The 12,941-nt window shown below is 32.9% G+C and overlaps 1 protein-coding gene and 1 pseudogene across 1 annotated transcript; one reads left to right on the top strand and one right to left on the bottom strand.

The window, feature by feature from the left end:
• LOC105852409 (uncharacterized) overlaps window positions 1–2,426 on the top strand; it is a 3,608-nt pseudogene extending 1,182 nt beyond the window's left edge.
• Window positions 2,427–5,068: 2,642 nt separating this feature from the next.
• On the bottom strand, window positions 5,069–9,851 carry LOC101494616 (laccase-4). The gene is made up of 6 exons (XM_004506731.4): window positions 9,695–9,851; window positions 8,604–8,755; window positions 7,591–7,835; window positions 7,261–7,389; window positions 5,917–6,846; window positions 5,069–5,530 (listed from the first exon to the last, which is right to left on the bottom strand). The coding sequence occupies exons 1-6, from the start codon at window positions 9,779–9,781 to the stop codon at window positions 5,400–5,402; spliced, it is 1,674 nt and encodes a 557-aa protein (XP_004506788.1). The 5' UTR covers window positions 9,782–9,851; the 3' UTR covers window positions 5,069–5,399.
• Window positions 9,852–12,941: the final 3,090 nt, after the last annotated feature.

The raw sequence follows: 12,941 nt of genomic DNA, 5'->3' as shown, positions 1-12,941 counted from the left end.
GAGCTAGCCACGGCGGCTCCTTCACTCTCTGACTCCGCGGCCACCGCAGCCTCTGCCTGGACCGGTCCTTCTACGATCTTCGCTCCATCAGATGCCTCCCTCTGCACCTGCTTCTCTTGCTCTTTCTCTAACCTCCTTCGTGAGCACTTCCTGGTCTCTTCACAATTGATTATATGCGGAGACTTGCTTTTGGTACCAAGATCGAGACCTTGAGTCCAGGCCGTTGCATCACCCTCACCTCTGATTCGGTCAATAGAAAGACCAGCACAACTGCTAGTGCTAAGGTCTTTATCGGAGGGGTGGAGATCACGCAACCTGATCTCTTCAACAACGGCATGGTGGTTATTCATGGCCTTCAAGGTTTCATCTCTCCGCTCTCTCCGTTTTCTTGCGACGTGGAGAGGATGACCTCGCTCTCGTTCCCGTTCCATCCAGATCATCATTCTGGTCAACATATCCAGACTTCCGGCTCGGTGCAGCCTGCTATAATGCGCCTGATGCTCAGAGATGCCATGCTCCGGCTCCGTAACAATGGCTTCAGCATCCTAGCCCTCGCTATGAAGGTGAAGTACGCCGAGCTTGTGACTCTTAACAATACAATATGACGGTCTTCGCCGTTGACGACCTTTCGATCTTCTCCGGTTCTCACTCTTATATCATATCAGCAACGTCAGGTTCCACATTGTGCCGAACCATTTCTTGTCGATCGCGGATCTGGAGAAGCTTCCGGTGGGGACTGCTCCGCCGACATTGGAACGAGGCCAACCGCTGCTTATCACAACCTCTGGTGCCGGTGGAGGTTTGACCTCGGCGCCGATGAGGATTAAGGTGCCGGACGTCATCCGCAACGTCAAGATCGTGGTGCACAGTGTGTACTTGCCATTTCCACATATTAATCCTGTGGCTGCGGCTTACGACAGTATCCTAGGAGGCTCAGAAGTCTCAGGAGGAGATCAGACGATGGAAGGAACGTGTGCTGCTCTGGATGGGCATGGAGGTTGTGGTGAGTCCCCGATGCCTCAGGTCAAGCCAATGGTGGAGATCGAAGATCACCATGGCCTGTAATTAATCCTGAAAGTGTTGCTTTGGTGACACGTCTCCGTTTATTTGTTGTCTTTTTTGTGGTCAGTCAAAGACAGAAGAAAGGGGCCGAGGAAGGGGAACCCCTTCGAGTACCAATCCGGTCCATGTGCTGGTCATTCTAAAATTTAGTCAGACTATAGCCTGGGAAAAATGACATATAGAATGTAGATCATATAAAATGAAGGATGATCTAGGGTAAGGCATGGGTGAGGGATTAATAAACTAGCTCGTACCACGTAGGAAAGGGCGTAACCCCACTCTAAAAGTCGTTCGGTTCCCCTCGGGGAGGTTGAAAAAGCTCTTCACAATAGGAGCAAAAAGAAGAATTGTCAAGGTTGTCGGCATATCTGCACTGCACCCGGCTCAGCTCAAGGTGCAATCCAAGCAAAGTGAGAAGAGCAGGCGAAAGCAAGGTGCGAAGCACTAGTGACATCCTCAAGGCAACGAGTTATGAGCTCCTAACGGGTAGGAAAACAGAGAATAGAAGAAGCTGCAATTGCTCCTGTTGAATGAGTTTCAGTTGGAAGAGGGGGCATTAGCGGTTTAGGAATCGATCTAGCTGCTTCTCCTAGAGATGGAGAAGCGGCATAACCGTATGAACCGTACTCGTCTGCTTCTTCTTCTTCCTCTCCTAAATCTCATTCATTTCAATTCCATTTGCATTTGGTTATGTTTATGGTTATCCACGCCATGATGTACTGGAATTCCTCCTAAATGAAGCATCCGAATGCATTGCCCTTCTTGACTCCGAACAACATGCTCTATTAGAGACGAGTTGCTTTACGCCCTTGTTTTGAGTTCTCTTCTCGCTCTTCACAGGTCTCCCCGAACTCAGAAGGTGTTATTTTGGAAGCTGTTGCCTTTGACTAGTGTTTTTAAAAGGTAGCTTATCCGAGTTAACTCAAGAGCTGGCTCTGCCGTGCCGTAAGCAACGTATATTCTGGTTAATCTTACTTTATTTAGTCCTTTTACCTGCCTGCCCCTCATCCTTTGGTTGCCTGTCTAGCCACTCCTTTCTTTAGTATTCGAGGTGGGCTCTTAAAAGAGCTCCTTCGGCAGCGCCGTACGTGACATTCATTCTTATCCTTATTTCTTTGTATTCGTTATCTGGAGCAGCGAGCTAGCGAAGGAAGGGAAGCTCCGCACAAGGAAGCGAAAGCTGGTTGTATCCCTTGCTTGTTTTTAGTGAGCGAAGCGAACGTGTACTGTCGAGTAAAGGCAGCCGTTGTTGGCGCCGACCCCTCTAAGCCCTGGCACATCACAAGCCATCTTACTTAATATTTTCTAAATAGGAGGAAGGGGCAATGTCAATTGAATAAGCGTATCAAAGAGAATGAGGTCTAGCGCCCCAGAATACAATCGAGAAAAAGCAATAGAACAAGGTGGGAATAAGATATAACAAATGGGTAAGACAACCAAGGGCAATTCAACGGCTTTATGAGATAAACGGCTTTATGAGATAATCGGTATACTTTCTGCGTAGGCAGGCCCAGCAGTATCCAATCAATGTAGTTGGCGGAACAAAGGAAACAGGAATGAGAGAAGTTTAAGAGGAAGATCTAAGTACCGAGAGGGAAATGGAGCTCGAATCTGTAGTAAGCAGTACCCTTCGCAACGGCTCCAAGAAACGTGCTTATACCCCATACCGTCTGGAGAATGAGATGATTGACCGAGAGTACTTATGAAACCCGGCATTGAACTAAGGGTTTTATCTGCGATCTCCTGCCACAGAACACTCAGCTTACAAATGCTTGAGAGGCGCGATAGAGGGGCGCCTTTAAAGCTGCATTGAACAACCCGTGAAGTGCTTTTCCTCTCTAAAACCCTAAAGCAGGGGGTCTTCCAAGTATGGTATCAGAGCTGACTGGCCACACCCGGCCTGAGCTGCCATCTCTTTCTCTTGGTCAAAAGGCATTTCCGCTCCTAAAGGAAACACTCTTGCTCGCCACAAAAAAGCAATTTCGGCACATTCATCAAGCTTAGGAAAGCCGGTAATTCCTTCATGAATGCGCAGGGGATTCAGAGTAAGACTAGCAGCTTCTTCAATAGCAGCTCTAATGTCAAAGCTGAAAAATGTCATTGCCTCTAGCACTAGCATCCGATTAAAGCATTGATGCATAGACTCGTCCTTAGGCTATTATTTTCGAATGCGGGAAGTGGCATCTTTACCGAGAGTTGAAGTAATTCCCCCAGCCCCAGTTTAGAGATTTCGTCAACGGGGTCATGCTCTTTGAGATAGCGTTGACCGTAAATCCCTTAGCTTTCGAGGGATTCGGAGAGGTCTACGAACCTGTGCTTCGGCTTTCGCTGGCGGGCTTTCGTCATCAATCACTGTCTGGGCTGGGCCGTCGTTGTAAAGACGCGCATCCGTACAGACAGTATGCCTAGACTCCTTTAAAAAAGGGCAGGGCTTATTGTCGGCAAATACCCAGTTTATCCCTTCTCATCAACGTATTTGAAGCATTGATGAAGGGTGGAAGGTACCACGCTGTGGATCCAAGCAGGAAGTTTAGGAGGTGTCACCGTCAATCACGTAAGAAGTGACCTCAGTCTTCAGATCCCATGTTTGGCACACACAAGAGACGAATCTTGCCGATGGCTCTTTGCGAGTCGGCATTGTACCCCGGAATAGTCACCTTGGTCTGACTTTGCGAGTCGGCATTGTACCCTAAACAAAAAAAAAAATAAAAAAGTCGGTGAAAGTTCTTTATTTTCTTTTTTTTTTTTAAATTACTTTTCTTTACCACTCTCTGATTTAATAATTTATGAACTTTTAGCACAAATTGATTTTTAATTTTTGAACGTAAAGAGAGTAAACAAAAGTAAATAAAAAAAATGTTAATGTGAGTTTTCTTGTAGAAGTTTTTAAATGGAAAAATAATTTTAAAAACAAGTGAATATTTTTTTCTTTAATTTTCACATATATTTAAAAGAAAAAATGTAATTTTTGAAAAAAAAATTAATTTTTTAAAGATTTTCACAAATTTTTAAATAGAAAAAGAAATTTAATTTTTTTATTTAAAAAAATTATTAAAGTGGTATCATTTAATTTAATTAAATCTAAATTCAACAACACCGTAGTTTTCATATCAGTGTGTACACATCTCTTAAATTGTTTTCAAATCATCAAATTGAAACTGAAAATAAAAAGGGGATTAAATGTCAACAAAAATGGTAAGGATCAAAATTGCGATAAAGAATAGGAGGGTAAAAATTGTGAATTTGGTAAAATTAGAGAAACATTTTAGCCTTTAATTTAATACAATTTATTGAGTCTGACCCATGAAAAGTATAGAGAGAGAAAGGTGTGTTTTATACTAAGAGCCATATAAAAAGTATTTAAGAAAATGCACCATTTTTTTTTTCATATATAAATCATAAAATTGACTCTGTTATAATATTGTTAAATTATAATAATGTTCTATTATGTTTCAAAATTTACACATTAATCCTTACATTTTTCAATATTTTGCAAATTGATCCATAAATTTTTTCAAATTTTGCAAATTGCCAACTAATTTTTTTTCAAATTTTGCAACTTGGTCCCTAAATATTATAAAATGATCCATCAATTTTTCCAAAATTTAGTTTTGGCCTACATAATTAATTTTAATATTTTCCCTAAAACTTTTGAAATTTACAACAATGAGCCAACTTTAATTAAAATATTGTTCTATCCAAACAATAAAATTTATTAATGAAGAAAATTAAATTAAAGCATTTGAATCCCTTATAATTTTGAATTTTTTAAAATTTCTAATTACTTCTTTCAAAGTTCAAACGGATTCTAAGAAATTAGATATATGAAATACCATTTGTTATATTCTCTCTTTTTAATTAATTTACATCCATTTTTTGTAAATGGAAAGTTTACATTCATATTGTAACTTCTTTCTTTTTTTTTTCATTGATATTTGAATTCCCTATGATAATTATAAAAATTTTCCATAATTTTGAATGCCAAATTTTGCAAATTGATCAACCATTTAATGAAGTAAATAACCTTTTTTATATTAATTAACCAAACAACAAAGTCAAAAGTGTACACTTGTTTGTTCCAATACATATACATAGCATCTCTTAAAAATTTTGTGTGATGAAAACCAAAATGTACACTCCATTTTTATTAAACATGGTTGAACAAATTCTCCCTTTTGCTCAATCAAAAAACAATGATGCTACTCACTTATTAAATTACATTTTTCTTTTCCTTCACTCATTTTTGCCTGGCTCCTCTGTATCCCTCCACACCTACTTTGTGCATTGGAAGGCACATTTTTTTTAATAAATTTTATGGTCAATTGATGGGAGGAATATTAGCATTTTGGAAGATCTTTTGGTGGAGGTATCAATGATTGCTTAGGACCTTGTCCATTGTCCACCAAAAAAGCCATCTTTAGACCCCAAGTTGTATGTATCTCCAAATGACAATGCATGAACCAAACTCCTGTAAAATACAAGACATTAAAACAAGATCATATTAAAAACTCGTTCGTAAATTTTTCTTGTCAATTTTTAAGAGTATACTAAGCTAAGTTGTTCATTTTTATAAAATTCATTGCATCAATTATTTCTTTATCTATGTATTTTAATTATTATCTTTTTGAAAAAGACAAAAATACCCCGTAATTATTTTATATATTTTTTACGACATGAAATAAATACTATTTCGAAAACATAAAATAATTTATATCTTATTAGGTAAACTTGAAAAAAAAAAACTAATATTTAATAGATTTAATAATATTATCAATTTTTTAATTTATACAATTCAATCAATGACTTTGAATATATTTAATTACGAAAATTGTTATAAAATTCATAATTATTTACCTGGATTATCAGCTCTGAATCTAATTGCAACCCATCCACCAGCTGGAACACCAACTGTGTTCCTTTCAACAGGATCAACAAGGTTAAAGTTCTTGGAATCAATTGTACTATTATAATTTCCAAGTCCACTACCAATAACAAAGAAATTAAATCCATGAAGATGAACAGGGTGATTCTCAAGTGTAAGAATTCCAGTATCTTGCATGACAAGCTGAACAGTTTCATTAAATTTCAACCTATAAACCTTTGTACCACTATCAGTGTTCAAATTTTTTGGTCCACTCCCAGTGAAATTAAAAAAAAAAGGTGGATTTGGAGGAAAATCCGTAGTAAAAACACCTCCAATGTTGAAATAATGTGCTTGTAGTAAAGCAGTAGTTGGCATAACAAATGTTACATTATTAACAGCAGCTACAACTCTACTACCATTTGCAGCTTTACATGAAGGACAAGGTTGAAGCCCTAATCCAATTGTAAAATAAAGTGAATGATCAATTTTTAAAGGTAAATTAACAGGGTATGTTTTGGAATTTAATCCTCTAAGAGAGTTTAAAAAATTATTAGCATTTTCTGTAGAATTTTTAGGAGGGGGTGTAGTTAGAAAAGTTGGGGTGTTTGAAAGAGTAAGTCCTGAGTAATGTAATGTTGCTGTGGCTGTTAAATTGTCAACAGCTACTGGTGCATCCATAAAAGGTGAAGCTGCCACTAAATATTTTCCACTTTTTTGGTTTGCTTTTAATAACACATTTGTTGTTTGGCCAGGTGCTATTACAATTGTTTCAATTTCAAATGGTTTTACATATGTTGCATCAACTTCTACTATTGTTAGTTTGTGGTTTGCTATTTTGAAGAACAGTTCTTCATTGAGTGCAGCATTGATTATTCTTAACAGGTAGCTTTTTCCACTTTCTACTGGTAGGTTGTAAACTTCTGCATATATTGAAACATATGAAAAAAATCAATAAGAATATTATACATTTCATTTTTGTTAGTATAGTAAAATTTGTTCAAAAGAAAATAGATACAATAATGCATACAAAATTTCAGATAAATTATTACATAGCTCGATAAATTGTGCTTATGTCTTAGATAGCAGAATGATTGATTTAGTTTTTCGTTAGTTAATTATTCTCTCTGGTCTCAAATATAACAAAATGTGAGTCAATACAAATTAATGTATTTGATATAAATTTTGAATTAAATACATCAATTTTTGTTTATTAAATTTTTTTTTTATATTAAAGAACAGATAGAGTTCTTATCAGAGACTAAAAGCACATAATTTGGATTTATTGAAACAAATAAAATAAAAGAATAATTGAAATGCAAAAAAAAAAAAAAAACCTTGATTAGAACAATTGGAAACTTTCCCAGGAAAACCATTAATGGTATGAGAATCTGAGACATTTGGTGCCATTCCTGATTTAAGAGCTTCATTGATAATAGCTTCAGTATCAGATTTCCACCACTCTCCTACAATTTATCAATTATCATCATAGAAAACTTTAAATTAGGATTCCAAAAATTGAATGCTATTAAAAGATCAATTAACAATTGATTTAATTCATAAATATAATTGTTAGATTATTAAAAAAAAATATTTCAATCATTACTACTAATTATAAGTTACAAAATTGAATTCATCAAGAAAATGTTAATTATTTTTTGACTTACCTAATACCAAAACCAATTCTTCATCTGGTTTTGGGAAAGGATAAGGGACACCTCTCTTTGGCAAGATAACTATGGCACCATGAACAGTTGACCTTAGCCAATTAACATGTGCATGCCAAAGAAGTGTTCCTCTTTGTCCTGTAATGGTGAAATTGTACACATAGCTATGCCCTGGTAGAATTGGACATTGTGTTACATATGCAGGTCCATCAGCCCAACCTGTTCTTAATTGCCTAATACCATGCCTGCCATCATTCATAATTATAATTATTTACATTAGCATTCAACCAATTGAAATTTTTTATTCATTAGAGGTAATAATTTTTGCAATATGGTCCATTATATACTTTTGAAGTAAAGGTCCAAACTTGTCATTGAGTAAAAATACATAGAATTATTGGTTAAGGACAAATGAAAATTTTATTAATTGAAATAATATGAACCGATTAATTTAATTTGTAAGATTTATGAAATAAAAATTTAGTCTTGATAAACAAAGGCTAATTTAATTATTTTACTTTTTAAAGTTTAGCACTATAATTTTAAAAGCTCTATTTATATTTAATATACAGTGAGAGACTATTAAAATTAATATATAAATAATTCACGACAATTTATTAAAGAAATATTTTAATGGATAGACTAAATTAATTATCCATCTTAAATATAAATGACTAATTTTTTAATTTTTCAATTTGAGATATTGAGTTGTTTGACCTTTGAAATTTGAAAGATTTTCTTTAAAAAAAAAAATCACTTTGGTCCTTTAAAATGTAATGTAAAATGCCATTTAAATTAATTATTTTTAAAATAACTTATTTTTAGGAGATTTTAATCCCGTAAAAACTATTTTGACTAATTTAAATCGATGCTTTTCATTTGTTAAACACTAAATAAGTTTTGTATTTTTTCTCAAATATTTTGTTGATTATTTAGTCTTATTATTGTTACAATATGCTTAGTGTAACTTGAAGCAAAAATTAAAATGGATTACGATTTGATGGCTCACTCACCAATGGATGGTAATATTGTGGTTGACTTTATTCACAACTCTGACTAGCACTGTATCATCTTCTCTTGCATAAAGAGTGGGTCCCGGGAACTCCCCATTAACTGTCACAATTGATTTGCTTGAACATAATCTACTGATATTTTTGGCCACCACCTACACTCATTAATTATTAATTAATTGTACTAAAATTTGTTCATGAGGAAACTTTATAGATTGTGCATGTTGTTGAAAGAAATTCAGTGATGGTTTAACCATACTTAATTAGGTGCTGATTAATTTGTAGTTGAGTTGGAATAAAATAATTAATCTTACACATTACAATATAAGGTTACATTGTACCCAAAAAAACACTGATTTTAATTTTTTTTCTTTAATGTAAAACTTATAATGGTGCGAATGAAGTAAATTCCATTTTATATAAAAAAAAATTATGGTAAAGAGTTTAATTATTATATGCATTTAATTTTGTAAAAAAATTTATATTATCAATATATCATAATAATTATTTGTTGATATGATTTTATATATAATTATAACAAAAGTCAAGTAAATGTAAAATCTTTTTATATTAATTGATAGTATATATAAATTAAATTTTTTTGATGAATATTTTCTTAAAAAAATGAAACAATGAAGCATAAAATGAGAGAATTCTTCATTTATGCATGTCTAAATAACGTTACTAATCATTGATTAATTTTTACTATAATAAATATATAGTAGAGGTAATAGTTTGGAGAAGAGCACATATTATTCATTAAAAATTAAAAATGACACTATTTTTAGGATGTTAATTTTTTGAATATGAAAATTATTATAGGTTAGGAGAATACACAATTGTAATTTATAAATATTTTACATTGTCAATTGGAAAATATTAACATTCAACTCCTTGAGAGTTTTACAAGATGTTTTTTTCAACTAATTAATCCTACGATAATCATTCACATGCAAGTTTTTTAGAATTAATATTAGTTATGACATGATAATATATTAAAATTAATATAATTAAACATGCAAACTATATTTTTTTTACATGCATGATAATTATTAAATTAACTCAAACATTGATCAAGAAAAAACGTTACTTACATGAAATTTGTAGCGTCTAACTTTGCACTCGACCAAAGCTGGAAGAATGCAAGAAATGAGAAGTAGTACACGAACCCAATAATTCATTTTCACTCACTTTCTATTTTCCTTTTACAACTTCAAATCCTTAAGTTGCATTCACAAATGACTGTCCAACAATCACTTAAATAAGATGAAAAGTGCATCGCTACCACGTCGTTTTACTTTGTTAGGTGAGTGATAGAACCATTCTTTGAAATCAAGAGTCAGTAGACCTTAATAGGACAAATGAAATGAAACTAGATTATAATCTTGTGATATCTTGCATGTTACATAAAGTTGTGTATAATGGAAATTTTGGAATTGAAGTTATTATTTTAATCTCCTCAATTAGACACATTATTGTTGTTATAATCACTATTTCATTTCCTTCCTAGCTAGAGCCAATTTCATATATACATGTGTGGCTCACTTAAAAAAATTCTATGTACTTTTTCATAGGACCAATTTTATGTATTTCAATGTATCAATTTATTTTTTCCAATTTGCTTACTAGATAGGGCCAATTTCAAATATATATGTGGCTCACTTAAAAAACAATTCTTTGTACTTTTTCATAGGACCAATTTAATGTATTTCACTGTATCAAATTTTTTTTCTTACAATTTGCTTACTAGATAGGGCCAATTTGAAATATATATGTGGCTCGCTTAAAAAAATTCTTTGTACTTTTTCATAGGACCAATTTTAAGTATGGTCCACAAATAAGATAAGTTTTATATCATGCAAGTTTGTTACACCATTAAAATAATAAATTTTTTTATTGACCAAATGAGATATGATAAGACTTTTTGATACCATATAGTAAAAAATAAACTTGTGTCTAGTACAAAACTATTTTATTTGTGTATATTAGACAATACTTTTTGGTCAAAATATTTTAAGTATTATACATATTTTATGTTACTAATGAAGAAAATATAAATTATCCCTTTCTCTTAAAGAGTAAATTTTTTTTAAATAAGCTACAAATTTATTAAGAAACAAGGAAAAATAAAAATTGAGGGAAAAAAACCTAATTCAAGGATAGAAAAAAAAAATTAAAAATCCTATATTTTGACTTCTTTGTGCATTTTTTTTTCTTATCTTAGAAATCACCTTTGTAAAATTCTCATCATTGATAGTAGAACGGTTTTACAAATATCTAATAGTTGTTGTTTACTCTCTCTCATCAATATATCTCTTAAAAGATGTTTCGCTAACATCTCTATCTTTCAAAAAATTCTAAAATACCTTTAAGTCATGATCAATCTTGGGATGTAAATTATCACTAGTGACAGTAACATTTGGATATGTCATACTCAATATTATAGTCTTTGAGTGTAAATTAACTTTCAAATAAGAAGATATTTGATAATTGTTCTCCTCTAACATTACACATATTTGGATAATGATGACTCTTTCATAGATGTTTTGTGTTAGCAGATAAGGTGGAACCAAAGACCTCGTGAATTACATTTTTAAGACTATCTACAATTTGTGTAGCTTGGACCTTAGATTCTTGAACAATCTCCAAAATGGTTTCTGATTTCTAAAATCAATTGAATCTGAATTTTCATCACGATTCTTGTCTTGATCAGAGAGAGAAAATTCTTAAATAAATGTGGTGTTTCCTAATTCAACATTAGAAATATGACCCCAAAAAGTAGAGTTAACAACTTGATGAGTAATATTACTCTTGTTTGTGCCTTCAATGTCAACATTTCCTTAAGAAACAATGATTTTAGAAACATACTTCTTTACCAATTTCTTTTTCATATCGTATCTTCAACAAAGTGAGCTATTCCATGACCATTAGAATCTTTTTGATATTTATCTATAGAATGCATTACAACCTCGTAGGATTCACATAACAATGGTAATTTTTCATAATCAATCTTTAAGCAAATTGTAAAGAAAAAAATATACATTCACATTTAACATGAATGTGTTCTCTCAACTCTTGTGTCAAGTCTAAATCAAACAATACTCGAGCAAAATATCTCAATATTTTTGAGTTGATTTCTTCATCTAGAGATAAAGAAGGGTCACTACCTAAAGCGAATGTGAAGATGATATTTGACCTCTAATATTTTTGTGGCAGAATGTAAATACATATCCAACATTGGGTTTGTGTTTTTTACCAATACTAGATTGAAATTTGTCTCCAAGAGAAAACGAGAAGAAAACCTAGTTTTAAATTCAATGTCTCAACTATTCGATCACTTTGCAAATCATCATGAGAAACAAAGGAAAACTCATAAAATTCTTTCGTGTTGGAAAAGAGTTGGTTTGAACTAATCAATTTTCTTTTTTTTTTTTTTTAAACTTTCATGTAAAATCGACAATGTGGTCGATGTATCACCTCTAGATATAGTAACTCTACCATGAAAGTTATTCTTGCAACTCACTAAACCTAGTTGCTCATCTTCTGGAACTTTGATTACGAGGGTCGATCATTTGATACAATATTTTAGTAACTAACTTAAAGGAATGTTGCAGTAATTCTTAAGAATTGGGCAAAAAAATTGATTAGGGGTTGTGGAGTGTTGACTGATTAAGTGAATGGAGGAACAAACTATGGCAGTGGTTTACAAATGGCTACCATGGAAGCACCACAACCAAACAATGATATGCAACCAAACACACCGATGTTTTGAATTTGCATTAAGAAGTATGTTAAACAAAATGAGAACCCGAACATGTTGAAGTTGTATGAGTGAGAATCTTCTGAATAAACAAGATTGCGAATGTGATGAACTCAATGACCTGTTTAAAGAATCTGAAACAAGATAGGGACGAGATAGACAAAGAACGACGACAACAAATAGAGAACTGGTGTCAAACAATAGAAAACCAAGTCACAGTGAACATGGTGGCGGTAGACCTATCTTGATGATCGATAATGGAGGTGGTGGTGGCTACAGGTAGTGCTGTACAAGTGATGAACCTTTATCAATCATTATTTTTAGAGTTATTTTGAATCATTTGTTTAGTGTTTTTTTTAATTTAATGTTCATTTTAGAGTTATTTTGAATAAATGGTCTTAATTTGGAGAAATAAGGTGTTTATTATTTCATTATCACAATTTAGGTGTTATTTTGTGTAGTTTTGTTTTGTTTAATTGTTTTAACGCAATGCTGAATTTTGGTGAAAAAGTAACATGACTTATGTGTAGTATTTTTATCATATATAGAGTTGCATACGACAAAATAGAGTTAAATTAGTT

The sequence above is a fragment of the Cicer arietinum genome, chromosome 6 (genome assembly GCF_000331145.2).
Source record: "Cicer arietinum cultivar CDC Frontier isolate Library 1 chromosome 6, Cicar.CDCFrontier_v2.0, whole genome shotgun sequence".
Classification (NCBI taxonomy): domain Eukaryota; kingdom Viridiplantae; phylum Streptophyta; class Magnoliopsida; order Fabales; family Fabaceae; genus Cicer; species Cicer arietinum.
Note: the sequence above shows the minus strand (reverse complement) of the source record. Positions and strands in the feature narration are given on the sequence as shown.

Excerpts from the sequence above, each read along its gene's own strand:
- LOC101494616 (XM_004506731.4), bottom strand. The coding sequence starts at position 9,781 with ATGAATTATTGGGTTCGTGTACTACTTCTCATTTCTTGCATTCTTCCA. Across the intron at positions 7,390-7,590 it reads AGAATTGGTTTTGGTATTAG|GAGAGTGGTGGAAATCTGAT; the intron begins GTAAGTCAAAAA and ends GATAAATTGTAG. Across the intron at positions 5,531-5,916 it reads ATTCAGAGCTGATAATCCAG|GAGTTTGGTTCATGCATTGT; the intron begins GTAAATAATTAT and ends TGTATTTTACAG.